The 19,257-nt window shown below is 41.2% G+C and overlaps 2 protein-coding genes across 10 annotated transcripts in view; one reads left to right on the plus strand and one right to left on the minus strand.

Annotated features, from left to right (window-relative positions):
- NDE1 (nudE neurodevelopment protein 1) overlaps nucleotides 1–2,439 on the minus strand; it is a 39,842-nt gene extending 37,403 nt beyond the window's left edge. For 3 of the 5 annotated variants that reach the window (XM_037129106.2, XM_037129102.2, XM_037129107.2), the window contains exon 1: nucleotides 2,339–2,439. The gene's annotated coding sequence lies outside the window, so the exon portion shown is untranslated. Of the gene's footprint in view, nucleotides 1–1,596; nucleotides 1,691–2,281 lie in introns of all 5 variants that reach the window. The other 2 variants (XM_037129104.2, XM_037129105.2) reach the window with 2 other exon arrangements.
- Nucleotides 2,440–6,668: 4,229 nt separating this feature from the next.
- The window catches only part of MARF1 (meiosis regulator and mRNA stability factor 1), a 43,119-nt gene continuing 30,530 nt past the window's right edge, over nucleotides 6,669–19,257 (plus strand). For 4 of the 5 annotated variants that reach the window (XM_037129084.2, XM_037129087.2, XM_037129086.2 and 1 more), the window contains exons 1-6: nucleotides 6,669–6,776; nucleotides 10,205–10,406; nucleotides 12,727–13,425; nucleotides 14,155–14,323; nucleotides 15,174–15,400; nucleotides 16,678–16,795. In XM_037129084.2, the coding sequence (XP_036984979.2) occupies nucleotides 10,263–10,406; nucleotides 12,727–13,425; nucleotides 14,155–14,323; nucleotides 15,174–15,400; nucleotides 16,678–16,795 (1,357 nt within the window). In that variant the 5' untranslated portion in view covers nucleotides 6,669–6,776; nucleotides 10,205–10,262. Of the gene's footprint in view, nucleotides 6,777–8,213; nucleotides 8,313–10,204; nucleotides 10,407–12,726; nucleotides 13,426–14,154; nucleotides 14,324–15,173; nucleotides 15,401–16,677; nucleotides 16,796–19,257 lie in introns of those variants that run through there. The other variant, XM_037129085.2, reaches the window with a different exon arrangement.

The following is a 19,257-nucleotide window of genomic DNA, read 5'->3' on the forward strand; positions in this document are numbered from 1 at the left end:
ATTCCTACAAAAATGTATTTTGCTATATGTTTTTAGCACATTTTCCATGATTAAGCTTAATAGAAAAGTCTGAAAACACACCTGAAACAAATACTTTTGATTTCAAAACTAGAAAAAACAAAGCAATCTCTCTTGGCTCCCCTGTGAGTGAAGAAAGCTGGGGCATGCTGGTCAGGATGCAATACACACCGATAAACCATCAGGAATTAACTCACCATCCTCTCCACCCCGACCTTGGGCCAACTCCTTCCCAATCAAAACAAATGGAAGAGCTGAAGAGAAAGGAAGGGAGAAAAAGGTGCCAAATGCCAGTGGCACGTGCTTCAACAGCTTTTATGTTATGAAGCAGGCTTTGCGCTTTGCAGAAGTGACATCACTGGGGCAAGATCTGTCAGGAATCAGCAAGTCTAGCTTCTGTCTTTGTACTTTCAAAGCCTATAATGATCAGTTTTAAAAACAGGCATGCAAGGACAAACACACAAGGCTGTACACATCATTCACGGATGTGGAAATGGGAGAAACTGTCAACAGAGGACTGATTGGAAAACTATGCAGTTGTTAAAAAGAATACTGTGTACTAAAACGGAAGAAAGTTTATGTTAAGAAGGGCACTATTTTTACTTACAAATCTATCTCCCTTTTTGCATACAAAGGGTCTGGGAACATGTACCAGAATGCGGGTAAAGCCGGCCCTAAGATGAGAACTTGCACCTGACACATTACTATATACGTTGATTTTTACAGTAAGTATATATTGCTTTTGACATTTTAACCCAAACAAAAATACAGAATAGCTATTGTTCCGGGATAACTTTATTCTACAGAACCAAAATGCCAGGGAAAGTTTCCGCCTTCTCCATCCCTTTTCCAACACATCTGAACACCTGTTAAATGCCAGGCACAGGTAGGAGAGGCAGATACAAAGCACCTAACATCAGCACTGAGTGCAAATACAGCACTGGTGGCTGACACCAACTTTCCATACACCAGTGTGTTCATGTTAGGAAATTATCTTGTGAGGAAAGGGAGTGTAAATTCCCTGGCTCACATGTTCTAAGGCAAAAGAACACACTTACCCAAAATGGTATAAAATATACCAACCAGAGGCCCCTGAGACACTAAGGGTAGAGAATCAGATCATCTGGATCTAAGCGTACACAAAAGACACACTTAGAGGAAAGATTTAAGTTTCAAAACTGATTATCAGTGTGTGTGTGTACTTGGGTGATATCAGGTAACAAGTGTCTCTGGGAGTCATTGGGATTCAATCCCTCTTCAAAGCATCCTTCCTACCCATGTCCTAAAATGCCATCATATCCTAGAATACACAAAGAAAAATAGCACAGAAAACACAAATATCTGCCCGGCGCATGCTACAAAGGCCACTTCTTGTTAAAAGGGTCCTGGGGCTACAAGTACAATAGAAAAAGGCACAAGCCGGTACAAACCCTTGGACAAAGAAGTGAGGGAAGTTCAAACCCCCAAGAGGCAGAGAACCTGACATGACTGAAGAAGATAATGCAGCTTCCCCAAAAGCGGTGTCAAGGGGCTGATGGAGTTTCCCAGGACCTCAGAGAGACACGTAAGCCCACTCACTGTATTCAAGCTGTAGAATAAGCGTTTTCATCCTGTATCCAATCTGTCCCCAAAGTGCTGTCAGGGGAAATCTGAACCGCCCTGCAGCAGAGACCTGAGAAACACAGGGGGAAGGAGGCGGTTCCAAACAAGTTCCCAAATGGAGGGAGGTGGAGGAAGAAGGAACGAGGTTTTTGGAAGGAGGCCTGCAATGAGGGTGAAAGCAGGGTGGGGAAGTGGGCAAGGAGGAGTGCTAAGAGGTACGACGGGAAGATTGGGGCAGCAGAAGGAAAGGGGTGGCGGGGTTTGAAAAAACGGCGTGGGAAAAGAGACTGGGGGGTCACGGAAGGGAGTTTCGGGTAGGAGGGAACAGTAGAGCAGAGTATCAGGGCTGCGAGGACTGGAGACAAGGGGGGCAGGAGGACCAAGGAAGTCAAGGAGGGAGAGGAGGGCAGCAAGAAAATGAAAGTTGGCAAAGACAAGAAACCGGGCGCGAGGACACAAGTGTGGCAAGGCACGAAGTGAGGATGGGAGGCTCCAGAAAAGCGTCCCGAAGTCCCTTTCGAGCCCAGCGCCCGAGACCGTCGGAGTTCAGGCAGCCGGGAAGCGACGCGCAAGCTAGGGGAGTCGCAGGGTCTCTGCAAGGCGGCTGCCGGAGGTCCCCAGAGTGCATCTGGCGACAGGACAGGACAGAACAGTTTCCTACCGGCGGCGACGGTTCCCCAGCGGCTCTCACCCTCGGCAGCTGCAGTTCCGTACTTACCCGGGCTCGGACGACGTAAACCAGCGGCTACCGAAACAGCGGCGGCGGCTGAGGGCGGTGCGGCCCGGACCACTGGCCCTCGCCCCCGCCCTTGCGCTCGCAGCCTGCGTTGCTCACTGGCTGCTGCGCTACGGGACCGCGTCAGCCTAGACCAATCAGAGCCAAGCAGCGCGATTTGGAAACTTTTTTTGCCAGGGCCCGGGCGCGGCTTGGCCACGCGGCATCCCTGAGAACAGAGAGGGCTTGGACGACTCTGACTGCGGGCGGGGACCTGCCTTGCCTTTGAGGATGCCAGTTGCCCCCCGGAAACCCGCAGAATGGGCTTGGACTTGCGGGGCCAATGCACTTAAAGAAAATACTACTCCCTCCCCTTGATAGTGATTGCATTTTCTCGTTCTTGCTTTTTGCCCAAATCAGAAAAAAGGACAAAGATTCAGGTCCGCTTTGGCTAAGCAATGGCCCATGTTCTTCCCACTCCTTTACACCCTAAATAAGATTTTCAACATTACTACCTTCTTCGAAGGTAGCAAAATTTAGTGTGTAAGACTTTGGTTTCAAGTCTATCTTTGAATCCTAACTCTGCTCCTTACTAGCTGCATGATCTTGGGCAAGGTACTTTATGTGACTTAGTTTCCTTATCTATAAAATCGGGTTCCTGGTAGGGGTTCTAAAATAGTCTAACACATAAAGTATAATCTATGTATTTGTTAAGTGAGCATGATTTTTTAATTGGTTATGTGTGTTATATACAATGCTGACTTCTTGACTGGGATTTTCTCATTTAACTCTCACAGTAATCCTAATTGTTCACCAACAATTATTTATTGAGGATTCACACTTAAAGCACAGTAAATGTCAGCCAAGATGCCCATCGTCAAAAAATTTACAGTATCAGAAAAGAAACACACTAAACCAACTAACAGGAAAAGTAAGATAATTTCAGACTTTAATAAGTGCTATGAATAATGCAATGTCATACGATAGAAAAGGACCAGGAAGGAGTTATTTCAGATAAAATGGTCAGGGAAGGCCACCCCAAGAGATGACAATGGAGCTAACTAAGACCAGGATAATGAGAACCATAGAAAACACTTTTGTTGTCCTCATTTCAAAAATGAGAAATAAAGCAGTATGAAGTTAATGTGTTGCCCAAGGTCTCACAATTAATAAGTAAGAAATCAGACTAAAGCTGGGTCTATTTGATGCCCACACTTGTGTTTTTCAGCACTACACTAGAGGCAAAAAGATGTTAGGTATTTTGAAGATTCCAACCACATTCATAAAATCCCCCCTGTCTCCCTCCAACAGTTAAGAATGACCTCTCTCTAATTCTCTCTTGTTTTGACTCCTCCCTAGTTCCTGGAGAAGCTCAGAGACACAAAAGGGAACCACCACCTACATTAATAGGGTTAAGGAAAGTACCAAAATGTCTGTTGGGAAAACTTCCATGCTGGTCACAAATGCTAATAAATCATTGCTTTCTCTTGACACATTTGCTATTAGGCTTTCCTTCATTGCAGAATTTTATTGATGCTCACCATTGTGTGCTGTTTCTGGACAGGGAACAATCACCCCAGTTTACAGATAAACTGAAGCACTAATTGATTTGATATCAATCTGAAATGGCCCTGATCAACTCATGTCAACTAGTTGGCTTTCTTCCATTTTTTTAAGAATTTATTTATTTATTTGAGGGGAAGATAGGGAGAAAGAAAGGGAAAGAAACACTGCTGCTAGAGAGAAACATCAGTCAGTTGTACCTGGCCCAGGCCCCAACTAGGGTCCCAGCCTATGACCCAGGCATGTGCCTGACCAGGAATTTAACCGCTGACCTTTTGCTTTGCAGGACGACGCCTGACCAACTGAGCCACACCAGCTAGGGCAACTAGTTGGCTTTCAATTTCATTCATTTTCCATTTAAAGAAAGGGAGAGGACATTGAAATGATTGTCATTATTAAACTTGTCTTTAGGAACTGGAGTTTAGGTAAATGTCATTAGATAAAACCTTGAAAATGAAAGGGAATTTTTGGTGTACTTTAAAACTTTATACTCTCTTGACTCATTTTTTCCCTCTCTGGTGTTCAGATATGAATGAGCAGAGAACTCAGTTTCTCTTACACCCTTCCATCATACTTTATCATTTCAAAACTCTACACTTAGCCTAACACAGAAGAGAAGTTGCTGCAGGAGAAACTCCTTTAGTAGCAGCCAGATTACTCTAAGAGCTGAATTGAATGTAAAGCATTGTACTGCTTAAACAGCACAAAAAACAGCCTTTATCCTTGTTTCATAAACATGAAGATTATAATTTAGACAAGGAAAAAACTGAAAGTTAATCTTACTCTCCGATAAAAGAGTTTGCCTAGCAAAGAAATAGATTAACAGAGGCTATATTTAAGAAAATATATCTATCTTAAGGAAAATGGTAAAGCACTCTTTCACAAATAACAGATTGTTTTTAGGTTCATAATTATCTGCTTCCAATAGCTGGTTCTACATAGGCTAGTGTTCTACGGAAAACAGTAAAATTGCATTTCTTTAAAAATTATTTGTAATTCAGACTTTTCATTAGTATTATATTTCATGTGATATATTCATTTTTATTTACTGCATTTAACCTGTTGAGACCAGGCACAACTGGAGTTTTGAAAGAATGCCAAACAAAGTCAAACAAAATGTGTCTGCTCTTCTGTGGCTAACAATTTTTTTAAGAATTTTTAAAAATCCAATTAGTTTCCTTTTTTATACTTTCGATTAATATGGTCTGTGTTCAGAGATACTCAACTAGAATAAGGAAAAAGAAAAACACCCCTAAAGAGAAGCATATTTGGTACTTAAAAAAATAAACAAGCTAGAAACAGAGTTGCTTCACTACCTGTTCTAATTCCCACTTGGAAAATACCACACAGACACAATGAAGATTTACTCAGCAGTAATAAATACCTAAGTGGGCAGATGATGTGTGTTTACTTGTCATCTCCCTACTGGAAAATGAAATTCAAGCACAAAGGATTCTTCAGCTATGTGTTTGGTCTTGTCCTCCGTCATACATGTCTACCAGGATGTATTAGCTTCCCCTGAAATTCACCCCATCGACTGGGAATTGCCTAATGAAATTGCCTCACTCTGAAGACTCATGGGGTGTGGGCGCCTAAACGCCTCTTTTTGACAATTTCTAGTTATTGATTCTTCTGCAAAGCGAATCTGTCTCTCGGCAATAAACTTTTCCGGAGTATGCAGCTAGCACATCCTAAACTGAAAATCCTCGTATTTATATATACGTTTAAATACGAGATACGTGCTTTGTTTTTCTAATTTGCAACAGGAACTACCACTGGCAGGTTTGCAAATGACCATTGGCTTACTGAGTTCAAAAAAAATTTTTTTAAAATCTCAGGTAAAAGTAGATTTTGAAGTGAAGGGGAGGCGGGGGAACCAAATAGGAGGTACCTATCCGCTAAAATACATGCTGTTATTTGCTCCACAAGGCTTTTTCAAGTACAAGATCTACTTTTTGCTCGCCCAGCCTGTCACTGGAAAAGTTGTGTTGACTTAACAGCAAGCTCCGGCCCGCGGCTTTTAAATATCACGTTTTCTCACTTAAGTCACGAGGCCCTCCTAATTGTTGGTGACAACATCCAGGCTAGCCCCAGAGCACTTTACTTTTGCCAGCTTGGGCATAAGCCTGCGAGAAACCCTGCCGGCCGGAAGGACTTGGAGGTTAGCTCGGTTGGCACTCTTTTCCCCAATCGCCACTAGGCTGCACTAATTAAGTATGCTGTGAAAAATATGCGTCATTTAAAAATTTTTTTAAGTAGAATCATCACGTGACAAGACGAGAGCGAGAGAGGATGGAGAGACAGAGAGGAATGAGAGAGAAAACCACAACATTCGAGTTTCTCATTGAAATCCGTTGTAATCGCCTTTCCTCAAAAGACCGAAAGAACTGCATTGTATTAAATCCTAGTTGGCAGGTTTTTTTCCCTCGGTTCCACTTCAAAACTCCCTAATTCTCTGCTCTTAGATTCCTTCCACTCCACAACGATAAGCCAAAGTAAAGGCCTCCTTAAATCGGGGGTTTTCGCCAAAAAAGCCGGGGCCGCCCCCAGGGAAGGTCTCTATTTAAAGGTTTATCGGGAGGGGACTGAGCCTGACGAGGCTGCAGGGCCGCGAGGCCCCGCCCCCCCCGGATTCCCAGCACTCCCCGCGCGGAGAGGGCAGGGCGGCGGGGGAGGGGTGAAAGTAGGGGCGGAGCGAGGGAAGAGAAAAGAGCGTCGGTTTTACGACTGGGGCGGTGCGGTACGGAAGCGGAAGTGGAGGGTGCGCTTGGCGGCGGCGGCGGGGGCTGCGGAGTCGGGAATCAAAACAAAGGGCCTGGAGGGGCGGGGGGAAGGCGGCGGGGTCGGAATGTGAGCGAAGGTGGAGCTGGCCGCTGAGGTGAGTGTGCTGGCACCGCTGGGAACTAGTTTGGGATGGGCCCATTGCTCTGGGGCCACCAGGCTTGAGGAAAGACAGTGTCTCCGCCCTCCCCCTGCCTTTTGCTAGCCGGGATGCACAAGGTTGGCTAGTCTGCGGGGAAGGGCTGATACCCACCAGTCATGCCCCTACGAAAAGTTCGGGTTGTCTCCCTTTCGTGTCCGTTCACAACTGTCACTGCTGCGCCGCTGCTGTACTTTGGGGTTGTTTGGCTCCTCGCCCGCACCTTTCTCCTTGCCCCCGATGGGGCCCTCCAGGTATGGAGAGCAACCTTTCCAGAGGGGTTTGCACAGTTGGAAGGTTAAGAAAGGAAGGCGAGGCGGGTGTACTTGCAAACCTTCCCCCCGCCCCCGGCCGAGCACTATGCATGCTCCTCAGTTTTTCAACACTGGGGTGTGCAGCCTCTAGTTTTAAGGATAGTGTTGAGTTTTCTTAGGGCTTGAGCCACTCCCACTATTAATTGTAACGCCACACCTTGATACACCTTTCAGAGTTTCCCAAGCACCTTTCCGGTATTACCAAGAGGTCTCTAGTTACAGTTATACCTTTTCAACTTTCTAACATCTCTGAGCAGAAAATACTCTTTTGCGTAGAGGGAGATTGGACCTTTAACAGTCTTCCTAGACATTCATGGAACTCGTCATTCATTGAACTATTATCGATAAAGTGCTAGATTCAGGAGATACAAAAATGAATAAGAAAGCATGATCCCTACTGTCGCGGAGTTTATTCAGGTGGCGGAGACAGAAAGTAAAACAAATAAACAAGGTAGTTTTGGTTAGAAGAGCTATGAAAAAAAAGTAATGGGATGGAGGGGTTGGTGTAGGGGTTGAGGACTAGATGGGGTGTTAAGAGAAAAAGCCACTGCTAAAATTTTTACTTCGGTTGTCTTATTTAATCCAAACAACACAACAGCCCTATGAGGGTACTACTATTATTATAAGGTGCATTTTACAGATGGGATCTGGGGTTTGAGAGTTTGTGAGTTATCCAAAGCTGCATAGAGAGGAAGCTGCAGAACTGGGGAGTAATATGCAGACAGTCTGACTTCCAAATCTGTGCTTTCAAACGCTATCTGAATTGCTCAGAGATTCCAAGAGATAATGGCATAAGTGAGACTTAAACTCCTATCAAAGAGAACTTGCTTTAGCTAAGTTACTTAGTGGCATTCCCAGGAGTATTTGGGAAAATTTCCAGGTGCAGGCCACTAACAAGCTAATACGTGTGTACTCTCTATTGCTATGTTGAGCAATACAGAAGGTACTTTGGTGTAGTAGAAAGAAGTGGGTGAGCCTAGTTTGCTCCCTCTCTAATTGTATGATCTTGGTCAAGTTACAAAACTTCAGAAACTTCTGTTTTCTCCTCTGTAAGATGTGGCCAGTTTCTCCCGAGTCTGTATCACAGATTTACTGTGGAAAAAAATTTACGTAAATGGATCTCATTGTCTGGTGGTTCTCATCATTGTGTGCCAAGCATAGGCCTGCTACATAGCTAATAGTAAGTAAATATTTGCTGAATGCCCAAATAATGTTAAGTAAAACTGCCTGTTAAACTATATTGTACTCTGCTTGTCAGCTCATTTTCAGGACTGGCCTTGAAGTTTGCAGGAACATGTTGAAGTTGTATATATCATGAACATTCAAATTCTTATCTAGAGGAGATTGTGGGGAAATACAAAAGTTGTATTTAAGAGGAAGAACAAGTAGCATAATTTACTAACATTATGGCAGTTAACTTCATCTTTGTCTCCAAATTAACTCCTAATTGTAAACACCTAGGTAAAATACAAATATTTACTTAGTATGTACTGAGCTGCCAGGCCCTGTGCTTGGCATGGGTGATACATTGGTGAAAACAAACAGATGGTGGGCTCTTTAATTTTTTTCACCCTCAGCAATGCTGTGAGGGTGAAATGGGAGAAATTAGTTACACTTCTCAGAAGTAGAACCAAAAATTCATTGAAGTTTTCTAGCTTCCACCTAAGTGCCCAATAGTAAATATCTTAGGCTTTGTAGGCCGTATAGTCTCTGTTACAAATACTTAAGTCTGCAATTGTGTAAAAATCAGCCATACACAGGACTTAAAACAAATGAGTGTGGACATTTGAATTTCATACAGTTCGTCATAAAACAGTATTATTTTATTTTTTCTGAGAATTAAAAAATGTCAACTAGTTCAAAGGCTATTTAAATACAAGCAGTGGACTGGTTTTGACTGGTGGGCCATAGTTTTTCTACCCCTGCTTTATGTGATCCGCTGTCTTATACCATAAATATGGTACTTGTACAGTTATCTCTCCCCTCACCCACCTTTGTAAATGTTAACACCACTTGAAATGAGGATCTTACGAGAGATCCTTATACATCTTTCTCATACATCTTTCTGTATTCTCATACATCTTTCTGTATGCCCAGGTTAAGTTTCTGAGAGATAAATAACCTTAAAATGGCCACTTGACTTGGAGTAGGTTAAGAGTAGGTGATTGTTGGGGTGTGACATTGACTTGGAAATGAGATCCAGTTGTCCTCAACATTGGCAGGCTGCCTTCATGCCCAATAGCTATTATTGATTTGATCTACTTTCATTGTACTGTTTAAGTGTTGTTACATTGGAGCAGGCACAGCATGTGACCTGAGATTCCTGTGTTAGATTTTTTGTTGGTACCAGATTGCATTTTCATAATAAGTAAACTAGAAATTGGTTTCATTCGTTCTGTGTCAAAATAAAAATCAAAGTCTGCAGAGGTCACATGATTTGGAACTTTTATACTCATCAAAGGCACAGTGGGATAAGTTGCTCTTGAATCAGTTTGAAAATCTTACATAATTGGTTATGAGGACATGTAGTAATTCTTTTATGAAAATTACATGCTCTCTGCAGTTAACTTTTTGACTCTCACAAGTAGAGTCTTTAGGGCAAGATGGTTGAGAAGAATTAAGAAAAACTATAGAAAAAGTCTCCTCAGGGATGGAGGAGGTTGTCTCTAGCTAAGTGGTGAGAAGAAGTTTCACTCAGTGATAGGTGTCCAAGATTTGTCTAGTACTTCACTAAGTATGGCTGTTTATAGAAAAGAAATAGGGCTCATCCAGAGTTCATTTTTAGGAACTATGGAACTATGAACTTTGGAAGAACTATGGAACATGAGGAGTGGAAGATTAGAGAATATTTAAAAATCAGGTTGATATAGTCAGAATTTAAGCATAAACAGTCAACCAAGCTCACCAAATTTTAGTAACAGGCAGTATTCTTTGAAAGCTATTATACTTCTTGTTCCTTATGATTTGTCTTGTTGGGAGCCATTGCACCATAAATGTAGTTGCGGTCTCACATTTTAATAGTAAAATTTGTACTCGTGCATATAAATAACAGTAGAATCTTATTCTTTACAGGGTGGAAGAATGAAAGAAAAGAATGAGGAAAGAATGTTGAACAATTTTGTGTGGCTGTATGATGGAAGAAAACGTAACTGAGAACTCCTGCAGTAGAACGCTTGGATGGCTTCAACAAGATAATGATGCTAAGCCATGGCTTTGGAAATTCTCTAATTGCTTTTCTCGTCCTGAGCAGACGTTGCCACTCAGTCCCCAAACGGTAACTATGTGCAAGACTAAAGACATGGAAATTGCCAGTGCAAATAGATGAGTGCTCCCTCTGGGGCAGTCTCTCTCCCTAGAGTCTATGCTAAGATTTCCTTGTGTCTTGCTTATATTATTTCTTGTAGCACATTATTAATAATCCCTGACTCAATGAGAGCATAATTTTTAACACCTGTACTTCACTCTATAAGTAACAGTGGATGCTTTATTTTTATTTTTTAAAGATTTTATTTATTTTTAGAGTGAGGGGAGGGGAGGGAGAAAAAGAGGGAAAGAAATATCAGTGTGCAAGAGAAATATCAACCAGGTGCCTCTCACACACCCCTGACCGGGGACCTGGCCAACAACCCAGGCGAGTGCCCTGATTGGGAACTGAACCGGTGACCATTCAGTTTGCAGGACAACACCCAACCCACTGAGCCACACCAGTCAGGGAAACAGTAGATGCTTTAAATATTTGATGTTAACATTTTTGGAAGAAGTGTTTCTCATTAAAGTCACAGATTCCAAAGATAAAATCCACCTTGTAGAATAAAATTGGAGGAAAGTATAAAATAGGTTTTATGTAACACAAGCCTTCCAACAATAGCTTGAGTTTTGAGTCTTATAATCAAGGAAAGATTGATAGGACCTTATCGACAGTCTTTTTCTGTTCAAGATTCTCTTGGATATTTAAATATGTTTCTACCTTCTTCCTGTGCATTTTCATAGTGATTTTGACTTTTTCTGACTTCATTTCATGTACCACCTTTCTATTTCTTTTTTTTTTTTTGCTATTATACTTGGGATTTAAATGAGTCTTTATGATGAATTTATGTAAAGGTATTAATACTAACATTTTTAAAAAGTCAAAGTCAAACACCCTGTCTTCTTCAGGCTGTCTTTATATAGTTATCTTTATTGGATGGCATCCGTAATTTGGGTCATTCCAGAAATGTTTTACTTTAGGGACAGCAAGGGTTGGCAGCTCAAGCAAGCTTTCCTGGGATGGCAGATCTGGCCCCCATGAAATCGTATGATACAGAAACTTGATTTTTGTCAATGGCATCCAGAATTGAGTATGTTGAAAGGGACCAACTCACAGTAACCCTGCTCATAAGAGCCAAATCTATATAAATCAGAATGCCAGTATGTTCATTTCCAGCCTCAACTGTAATTACCAAAAGGGCAGAATACATTGCTTTTTGAATTGTCAACCCATTGCTGTTACCTCCCTTTTAGGAAGAGTCTAACTGAAAATCCAGGTTTCTCCTGGATGAGTGTTAGAGTCACAGCATAAGGAATGAAATCATAGCAGTCAGACGGACCCCACTGTGCTCTAAAGGATGAGCATGTGTCAAACACTACATAAGGCCATCGTCTTCATCTTAATAGTGCCTACATTCTATAAAAGCTCTTGATCAGTTAGATTTCAAGGGTCAGGGACTCTGCTGAGGGCTTTATGTATATGCTGTTGTTTTATTGTTCTAACAACTGTAGAAGGTGTATCCTGTTGTTCTCAACTGAAGGATGAGGTAACAGAAGTTAGGTTAAGTAACTATTCAAGGTCATCAAACTGTTGAGAACCCCATGCAAACCCAGGCTTCTGACACCACTGCCATGCGGCAACCTTTATAAATATGTTGGCCTCTTGTGTCTATTAGAAGAATATGACAAACTATTTCTTTTGTACCTTTTCCCAGACAGTTTTCTAATTACTCTTAACTTTTTTCTCTGGCTGCAGAATAATTGTTGGCATTATGGTCATGATGTCCTCGGGTTTGCTAATGTCATCAGCAGCACATTATAGACTTTCCCGCAGATGGGTCAGTTGGGGAGATGGCTGAGCATGCCATCCATATTGTTTGGAATCTTCTCTGGAGAACCTCACTAAAACCCCTTATGATTTGACTGCCAGAACTATTAAGTATTTTACTCAAAGCACTTTGCTTCTAAGCCATCTTTATTGAATGCTTATGACTTATTGCTTCATACCACCTGTTTTGTCTTCAGAACACACTGTGAGGCAAGGGAAAGTTACCAGAGGGAGGTGACTGAGACATAGATGGTTAACGGGGCTTGCTGAACACCCTTCCCCTCGTCTCTTAAAATTTAGGAAGAACACAGTCTTAACTTTGGTCGTCTTTCCATGTTCACTTCCTATAGACCTCTCTGAAGAATGTCCCTGGTTTGAGCTGCTATTCATTTTGTTGGGTCACGATCGAGTGGTATAAACAGGATTGAACACTGTTTCCATTGTTTAATGCAATAGGATGTAACTAGATGTATCACTGGCCTCATAAAATTGATTGGTGTTCTGATTTTTTCCCCCTCAGAAAGATTACATGGAGAACAAGAAAGCTGCTGTGGAATTAAAGGATGTACCATCTCCCATTCATGCTGGCTCTAAACTTTTTCCAGCAGTTCCACTTCCAGATACTCACTCTCTTCAGCAAACTAAAATACAGCTTCCAACTGTCCCCAAAGTAAGCTGCTGTGCTCGTTGCACTAATGAACCCTCCACTTCACCAATGCATTTTGGCGGTGGTGGTGGTGGCGGCGGTGGCGGTGGCGGAGGTACTGGTAGCTTGATTCACACGGGCACACTCTTAGATTCTCAAAGCACCAGGACAATCACATGTCAGGTAGGGTCAGGATTTGCTTTCCAGTCTGCGTCTCCACTCCAGAATGCCTTAGCTAGGAACAATGTGGCCAGCATTGCGAGTGACTTTCCCAGCATGTGTCTAGAAAGTAATCTCTCTTCTTGCCAACACCGGCCCTGTTGTGGAAAGCTCCATTTCCAGTCATGCCATGGTAACGTGCACAAGCTGCATCAGTTCCCGGCTGTCCAGGGCTGTACCTCTGCAGGCTATCTCCCCTGTTCTGATTTCTCAAGTGGGGCTCCAGGGCACATGGAAGAGCACATTTCCCAGTCGGAGCTAACGCCTCACTTGTGCACCAACTCTTTGCACCTAAATGTGGTCCCTCCGGTGTGTCTGAAGGGCTCCCTTTACTGCGAAGACTGTCTAAACAAGGTTTGTATCTCTTTATTTGATATCTTGGGGCAGCTGAGGTTTAAGGAATGACATTTTTAAAGTGGGTATGTCTTGAAAACCTTTATTGTGCATGGGGTTGAAGAACCTTCCATGATGTAGCTCTCTCCCCGCGAGCGCAACTTCTGCTGGTCCTGAAGAAGCAAAGGGGAGGGACCATTTAGATAGGTAGAGGGTAATTATTTTTATAGTTTATACTCTTTGGGCCTCTTATAGTCTGTTTTCTATATGTGAACCTAATTCAGCAAAGCCTCGGGTTCTGTTTTGTCCTTCAAGGTAGAGGCATGACTGATTCCATATAACCAATACTCATACTATACATGGACGTATTCATGTAATGTGGGTAACTGCATGTTGTCCTTTTATAGTAATTTGGGGAATTTGGAACTCAGTCCAGTCTGCCTATGTGTAAGTGAAGACTTTAATTCCCTTTATGTAAAGTGTGGCTGAGGTCTCCATGGCAGCAGACACATACCCCAGAATGTAAAGGTCTGATCTTGTGACTGTCTCCCCAGACCATTTCAAGCTACTTCTTGAAGTGAGTTTATGAACTGAACACTAATAGTTCTAGGAAAGATGATTTGAGAAGATATTTTATTAGAGACTAGCAGTTGGAAAGGAGAAACACTTAGGATGCATTTTCAGTTGTATATAACTGCAGGTTCTGAAATGATGTACCTGAAACCTCTTTTTCTAAAAATTTTAAAACAGCCGGCAAGAAATAGTATAATTGCTGCTGCTAAAGTCTGGCCAAATATACCACCTCCAAATACGCAAACTGCACCTGTTACTATTCCTCTGTGTAATGGCTGTGGAACCAAAGGGAAGGAGACCACATTGTTATTGGCAACTGGTCTAGACAAAGCTGCTTCGAAATTTGGTAAATGACAGTGTGGTATAAAATATGCACATTTAAATAGTTTTCAATATCTGATACTAACTCTGCATTTAATTGCCTTTAAAAGAGCCCTAGTGGTTCTAAAGCTACTATGTATGTGAGTCTTCATTTTTATCTCTTGGTAAATTAAAAAAAATTTTTATAGATGAGTAAGTCATTTGCTCTTTATATTGGGCTGAGGCTAGTGGAGATCAGAAGCTGTGTATAGAAAAATGGGGAGTATGTTAATTGTTTACTCTCTGGAAGGACTTAGTATTTAGAAAGATTTAGTAATGGCTGGTGAAAAATGATATTTGAAAACCTAAGAGCATTTCTCCCAAACATAATTAATGTAATATTTTATTTATTGAAAATATTTTTTAAATGTTAAATCAGATGTTAATTCCATACTAAAAATCCTTTAAAAAACCAAGGACAGTAAAAACTTCACCTTTTGTCACCTTTTCATTATTCTTTCATACTGAGTAGGTAGACAAGCATGAGTGGAGCATGAAAATCAGGTCCCAGAGCCACTACAGTCACCTGTGTGTTAGTATTCAGAGACACATAGGTGGTCAGCGTGAGAATGGCTTGTGTTTTGCAGTGGATTATTGTGGGCTTAAAGTAACTTGCCCTTTAGATTTGTCCTCTCCCAAAAAATAGGAATAATTACTGGAGATACTGTGGCAATTTAGGGGTGGTTTGTTTTATTAGATCGAACAGTGAGGTATAGTTAAAATTAATGTCCATAATAATTTTGTTTTTCTACCACTAAGAATGATAGGTAGCTAGCTGTTTAATTTTGCCATTTCTCTTTCATCATGTATAATTCAAAGTGTTAACATTTCTTAAGGGTCACCAGAAGTTGCACTAGCTGGACAGGTGCTGGAAAACTTACCCCCCATTGGAGTTTTTTGGGATATTGAGAACTGCTCGGTTCCCTCTGGCCGCTCAGCCTCTGCTGTTGTACATAGAATCCGTGAGAAGTTTTTTAAAGGCCACAGAGAAGCAGAATTCATCTGTGTGTGTGACATCAGTAAAGAAAACAAAGAAGTGATTCAAGAGCTTAATAATTGCCAGGTAAAAAAAAAAAAAGCTAATCTATTATGGTAGAATAAGTACACGTGGTATATATTTTTTTTTAGAATTAGGTTTCAAAATTTGTTCAATAATGTGCATTTGTGCTAAGTTTGCAAATAAAGGAAATTAGCAAAAGATTATTTCTACAGCAAGTCCTCATTTAATGTTGTCAGTAGGTTCTGCAGCTGCAAGTGAAATGACATTTAATGAAAAACCATCACCATAGGCCAACTGGCATAAACAAGAATTAAGTTCCTACAGCATCTCATCAGTGTTACAACAAAATGTCATTGAACAAAATGATTTTATTTGTTATTTGAGAGCTTGCTGTAGTAAGAACCATTTAATCAAGTCTGATCTATCAGTAGTGCTGCTTATATGTGACTAGTGCTATCAGTTTAATGGTTACGTATGTATCGTTTCCTTTGATTTTTCATAAATGTCCTGTGAATAAGGATTTATTATTTAAAATTTACAAATGAAACGGAGGGCCCACCCCCAAGTGGTCAAGCAACTGTCTTAAGATCACATGGCCAGTGAATGGATGAATTAGGATTTAAATCCAGATTGACCTCATAGCCTGATTTCTTGAACTGGAATGAGAAGCCAGTTCTTTTGACTCTTAGACAAGTAATTCCATTGATATACCATATTGATGCCTAAAATTATATATTTATGTTCTTCATAAAAACTAATAATTCTGATGTGTATTTCATGGAGTTGCAGCACCTTTCAAAACAAACCGTTCTTGCTTCGCAGACTGTTACATGTGAGCCTGATAATTTTAGTAGGAGTAAACATATTCTAGCTCCTTGGGGCTAGATATCTCTCCTCTCCCACCACCTAACTCCAGATCCTGAAAGCTGTGGATGATGTGTACACAGCATTGACAAGTGACTTCAAGTACAGCCTAAAATCTAATTATGTATCAAATTTCTGCCACTCCCAAATTGTTGGCAAAAGCGATTGTGAGAGCTCATACAATAACTCCTTCAAATTTTACTTCCTTTCCTCTGCCTGTTTTCTGAAAGGGGGAAGGAGGAAGTGCAAAAGATGAGAGATGAGAGCGGGAGTAATAATGGAACCAGCTAATTCTTATGGAGAGCTAAATTTGAAATTATTGAGATCTGGTTGTAATTTTTTTCCATTTCAAGTTGCAATAATAATAATGAAAAAGTTTCTTTCCTCGAAGACAGTTCATTAAGATGTGCGCAGAAGGTGTAGTGATTTTCTCCCCTCAGTCTTTGGTCATTTGTCCTTCTTATAAATTAATGCAGGTAACTGTTGCCCACATCAATGCTACTGCGAAGAATGCTGCTGATGATAAACTCCGCCAGAGTCTCCGAAGGTTTGCAAATACGCACACTGCCCCAGCCACTGTGGTTCTTGTGTCAAGTAAGTGTGGAAACATCTCATTTCAGCTAAACACACTGGGAATTATCATAGAAGACAGACACATGAAAGTAAAATGTACTTCTAAGAGGCTGAAATACATAAGACATCTTTATGCTTATCTCTGAGAACTGTTCAGGGGGGAAAAATGGGTCTACATGGATTACTGTATTTTCTCCTTGGAACTTGAGTAAGGATTCTTGTGGGGCCAAGTTTATTAAAGAAAATGTAATTTTGTTAAAAAAGAAAGGAAGTGTGATTTTAGTTTATTGTGTTTTTTTCTGTTACCATTTGTCCCCCTTGTGCCTTCTTTCACCTCCTCCCACTCCTCTTCGCCCTCAATCACCACACTGCTGTCCAGGTCCATGAGTCCTTTTTCTTTTTTGCTCAATCCCTCCACCTCCCAACACCACCCACCCCCGCCCCAGAGCTGTCATCCTATTCTCCATCTATGAGTCTGTCTGTTTTTCACTTGTTAGTTCAGTGTGGTCATTAGATTCCACATGTGAGTGAGAACATACGGTATTTATCTTTCTCTGACTGGCTTATTTCACTTAGCATAGTGTTCTCCGGCTCTATCCCTATTGTCTCAAAGGGCAAAATTTTCTTCCTTATAGCTGAGTAGTATTCCATGTGTAAATGTACCATAGCTGTTTTATCAACTCATCTACTGATGGACACTTGGGCTGTTTCCAAATCTTGACAATTGGAAGTATCAGTGCAGTGAGCATAGTGGAGCTTACATTCTTTTGAATTAGCATTTTAGGTTTCTTCAGAGAAATTCCCAGAAGTAGAATCACTGGGTCATAGGCAGTTCCACTTTTAATTTTTTTGAGGTAACACCATACTGCTTTCCACAATGGCTGTACCAGTCTGCATTCCCACCAGCAATGAACAAGGCTTCCCCCTTCTCCACATCTTCACCAGCACATTTTGTTTGTTTGTTGATTTATTTGTGATAGCCATTTTGACAGTTGTGAGGTGATATCATTGTGGTTTTAATTCTCTGATGCTTAGTGCCATTGAGCATCTTTTCATATGTCTCTTGGCCATTTCTATGTCCTCTTTAAAGAAGTGTCTATTCAGGTTCCTTGGTCCATTTTTTAATTGGATCATTTGGATTTTTGTGTGTGTTAAGTTTTATAAGTTCTGTATAAATTTTGGGTATTAACCACTTATCAGATGTATCGGTGAATATGTTCTCCTTGTCAGTGGGTTGTCTTATTTTGTTGATGGTTTCCTTTGCTGTGCAAAAACATTTTCTAAAATATATTTTATTGATGATGCTATTACAGTTGTCCCAGTTTTTCCTCCATTGCCCTGCTCTGCCTGGTACCCCCATTCCCTCCAGCAGTCCCCCTCTTAGTTCATGTCCATGGATCATGCATGTAACTTCTTTGGCTTCTCCATTTCCTATACTGTTCTTCACATCCCCCTGTCCATTTCGCACCTACCATTTATGCTTCTTATTCCCTGTACCTTTTCCTCCATTCTCCTCTCTCCCCCTACCCACCGATAACCCTCCGTGCAATCTCCATTTCTGTGTTTCCATTCCTATTCTGGTTGTCTGCTTAGTTTGTTTTTCTTGATTCAGTTGTTGATAGGAATTTGTTGTCATTTTAATGTTCATAGTTTTGATCTTCTTTTTCTTAAGTAAGTCCCTTTAACATTTCATGTAATACTGGCTTGGTGATGATGAACTCCTTTAGCTTTACCTTGTCTGGGAAGCACTTTATCTTCCCTTCCAGTCTAAATGATAACTTTGCTGGACAGAGTAGTCTAGGTTTTAGGTCCTTGCTTTTTATCACCTTGAGTGCTTCTTGCCAGTCCCTTCTTGGGAAACTTTGCTTGCAAAGTTTCTTTTGAGAAATCAGCTGACATTCTTATGAGAACTCCTCTATAGATAACTTTCTGTTTTTCTCTTGCTGCTTTTAAGATTCTCTCTTTATCTTTAACCTTTGGCATTTTAATTATGATGTGTCTTGGTGTGGGCCTCTTTGGCTCCAACTTGCTTGGGAGACTCTGTGCTTCCTGGACTTACATGTCTATTTCCTTCATCAAATTAGGGACATTTTCTTTCATTATTTTTTCTTTCTTCTTTTTTTTTTAAGATTTTATTTATTTATGTTTAGAGGAGAAGGGAGAGAAACATCAATGTATGGTTGCCTCTCATGTGTCCCCTGCTGGGAACTGGCCTGCAACCCAGGCATGTGTCCTGATTGGGAAATCCACTGAGCTACACCAGCCAGGGCTCTTTCATTATTTTTTCAAATAAATTTTTCATTTCTTGGTCTTCATCTTCTCCTTCTGGCATCCCTCTGATTCAGATGTTATTATATTTGGAAATGTCCCGGAGGCACCTTATACTGTCCTTGTTTTTTTTTTTTTAATTCTTTTTTCTTCTTGCTGTTCTGTTTGAATGCTTATTTCTTCCTTCTGTTCCAAATTGTTGCTTTGAATCCTGG

Source organism: Artibeus jamaicensis, unplaced genomic scaffold (genome assembly GCF_021234435.1).
Source record: "Artibeus jamaicensis isolate MK-2021 breed Jamaican fruit bat unplaced genomic scaffold, CSHL_Jam_final contig_729, whole genome shotgun sequence".
Taxonomy (NCBI): Eukaryota; Metazoa; Chordata; class Mammalia; order Chiroptera; family Phyllostomidae; genus Artibeus; species Artibeus jamaicensis.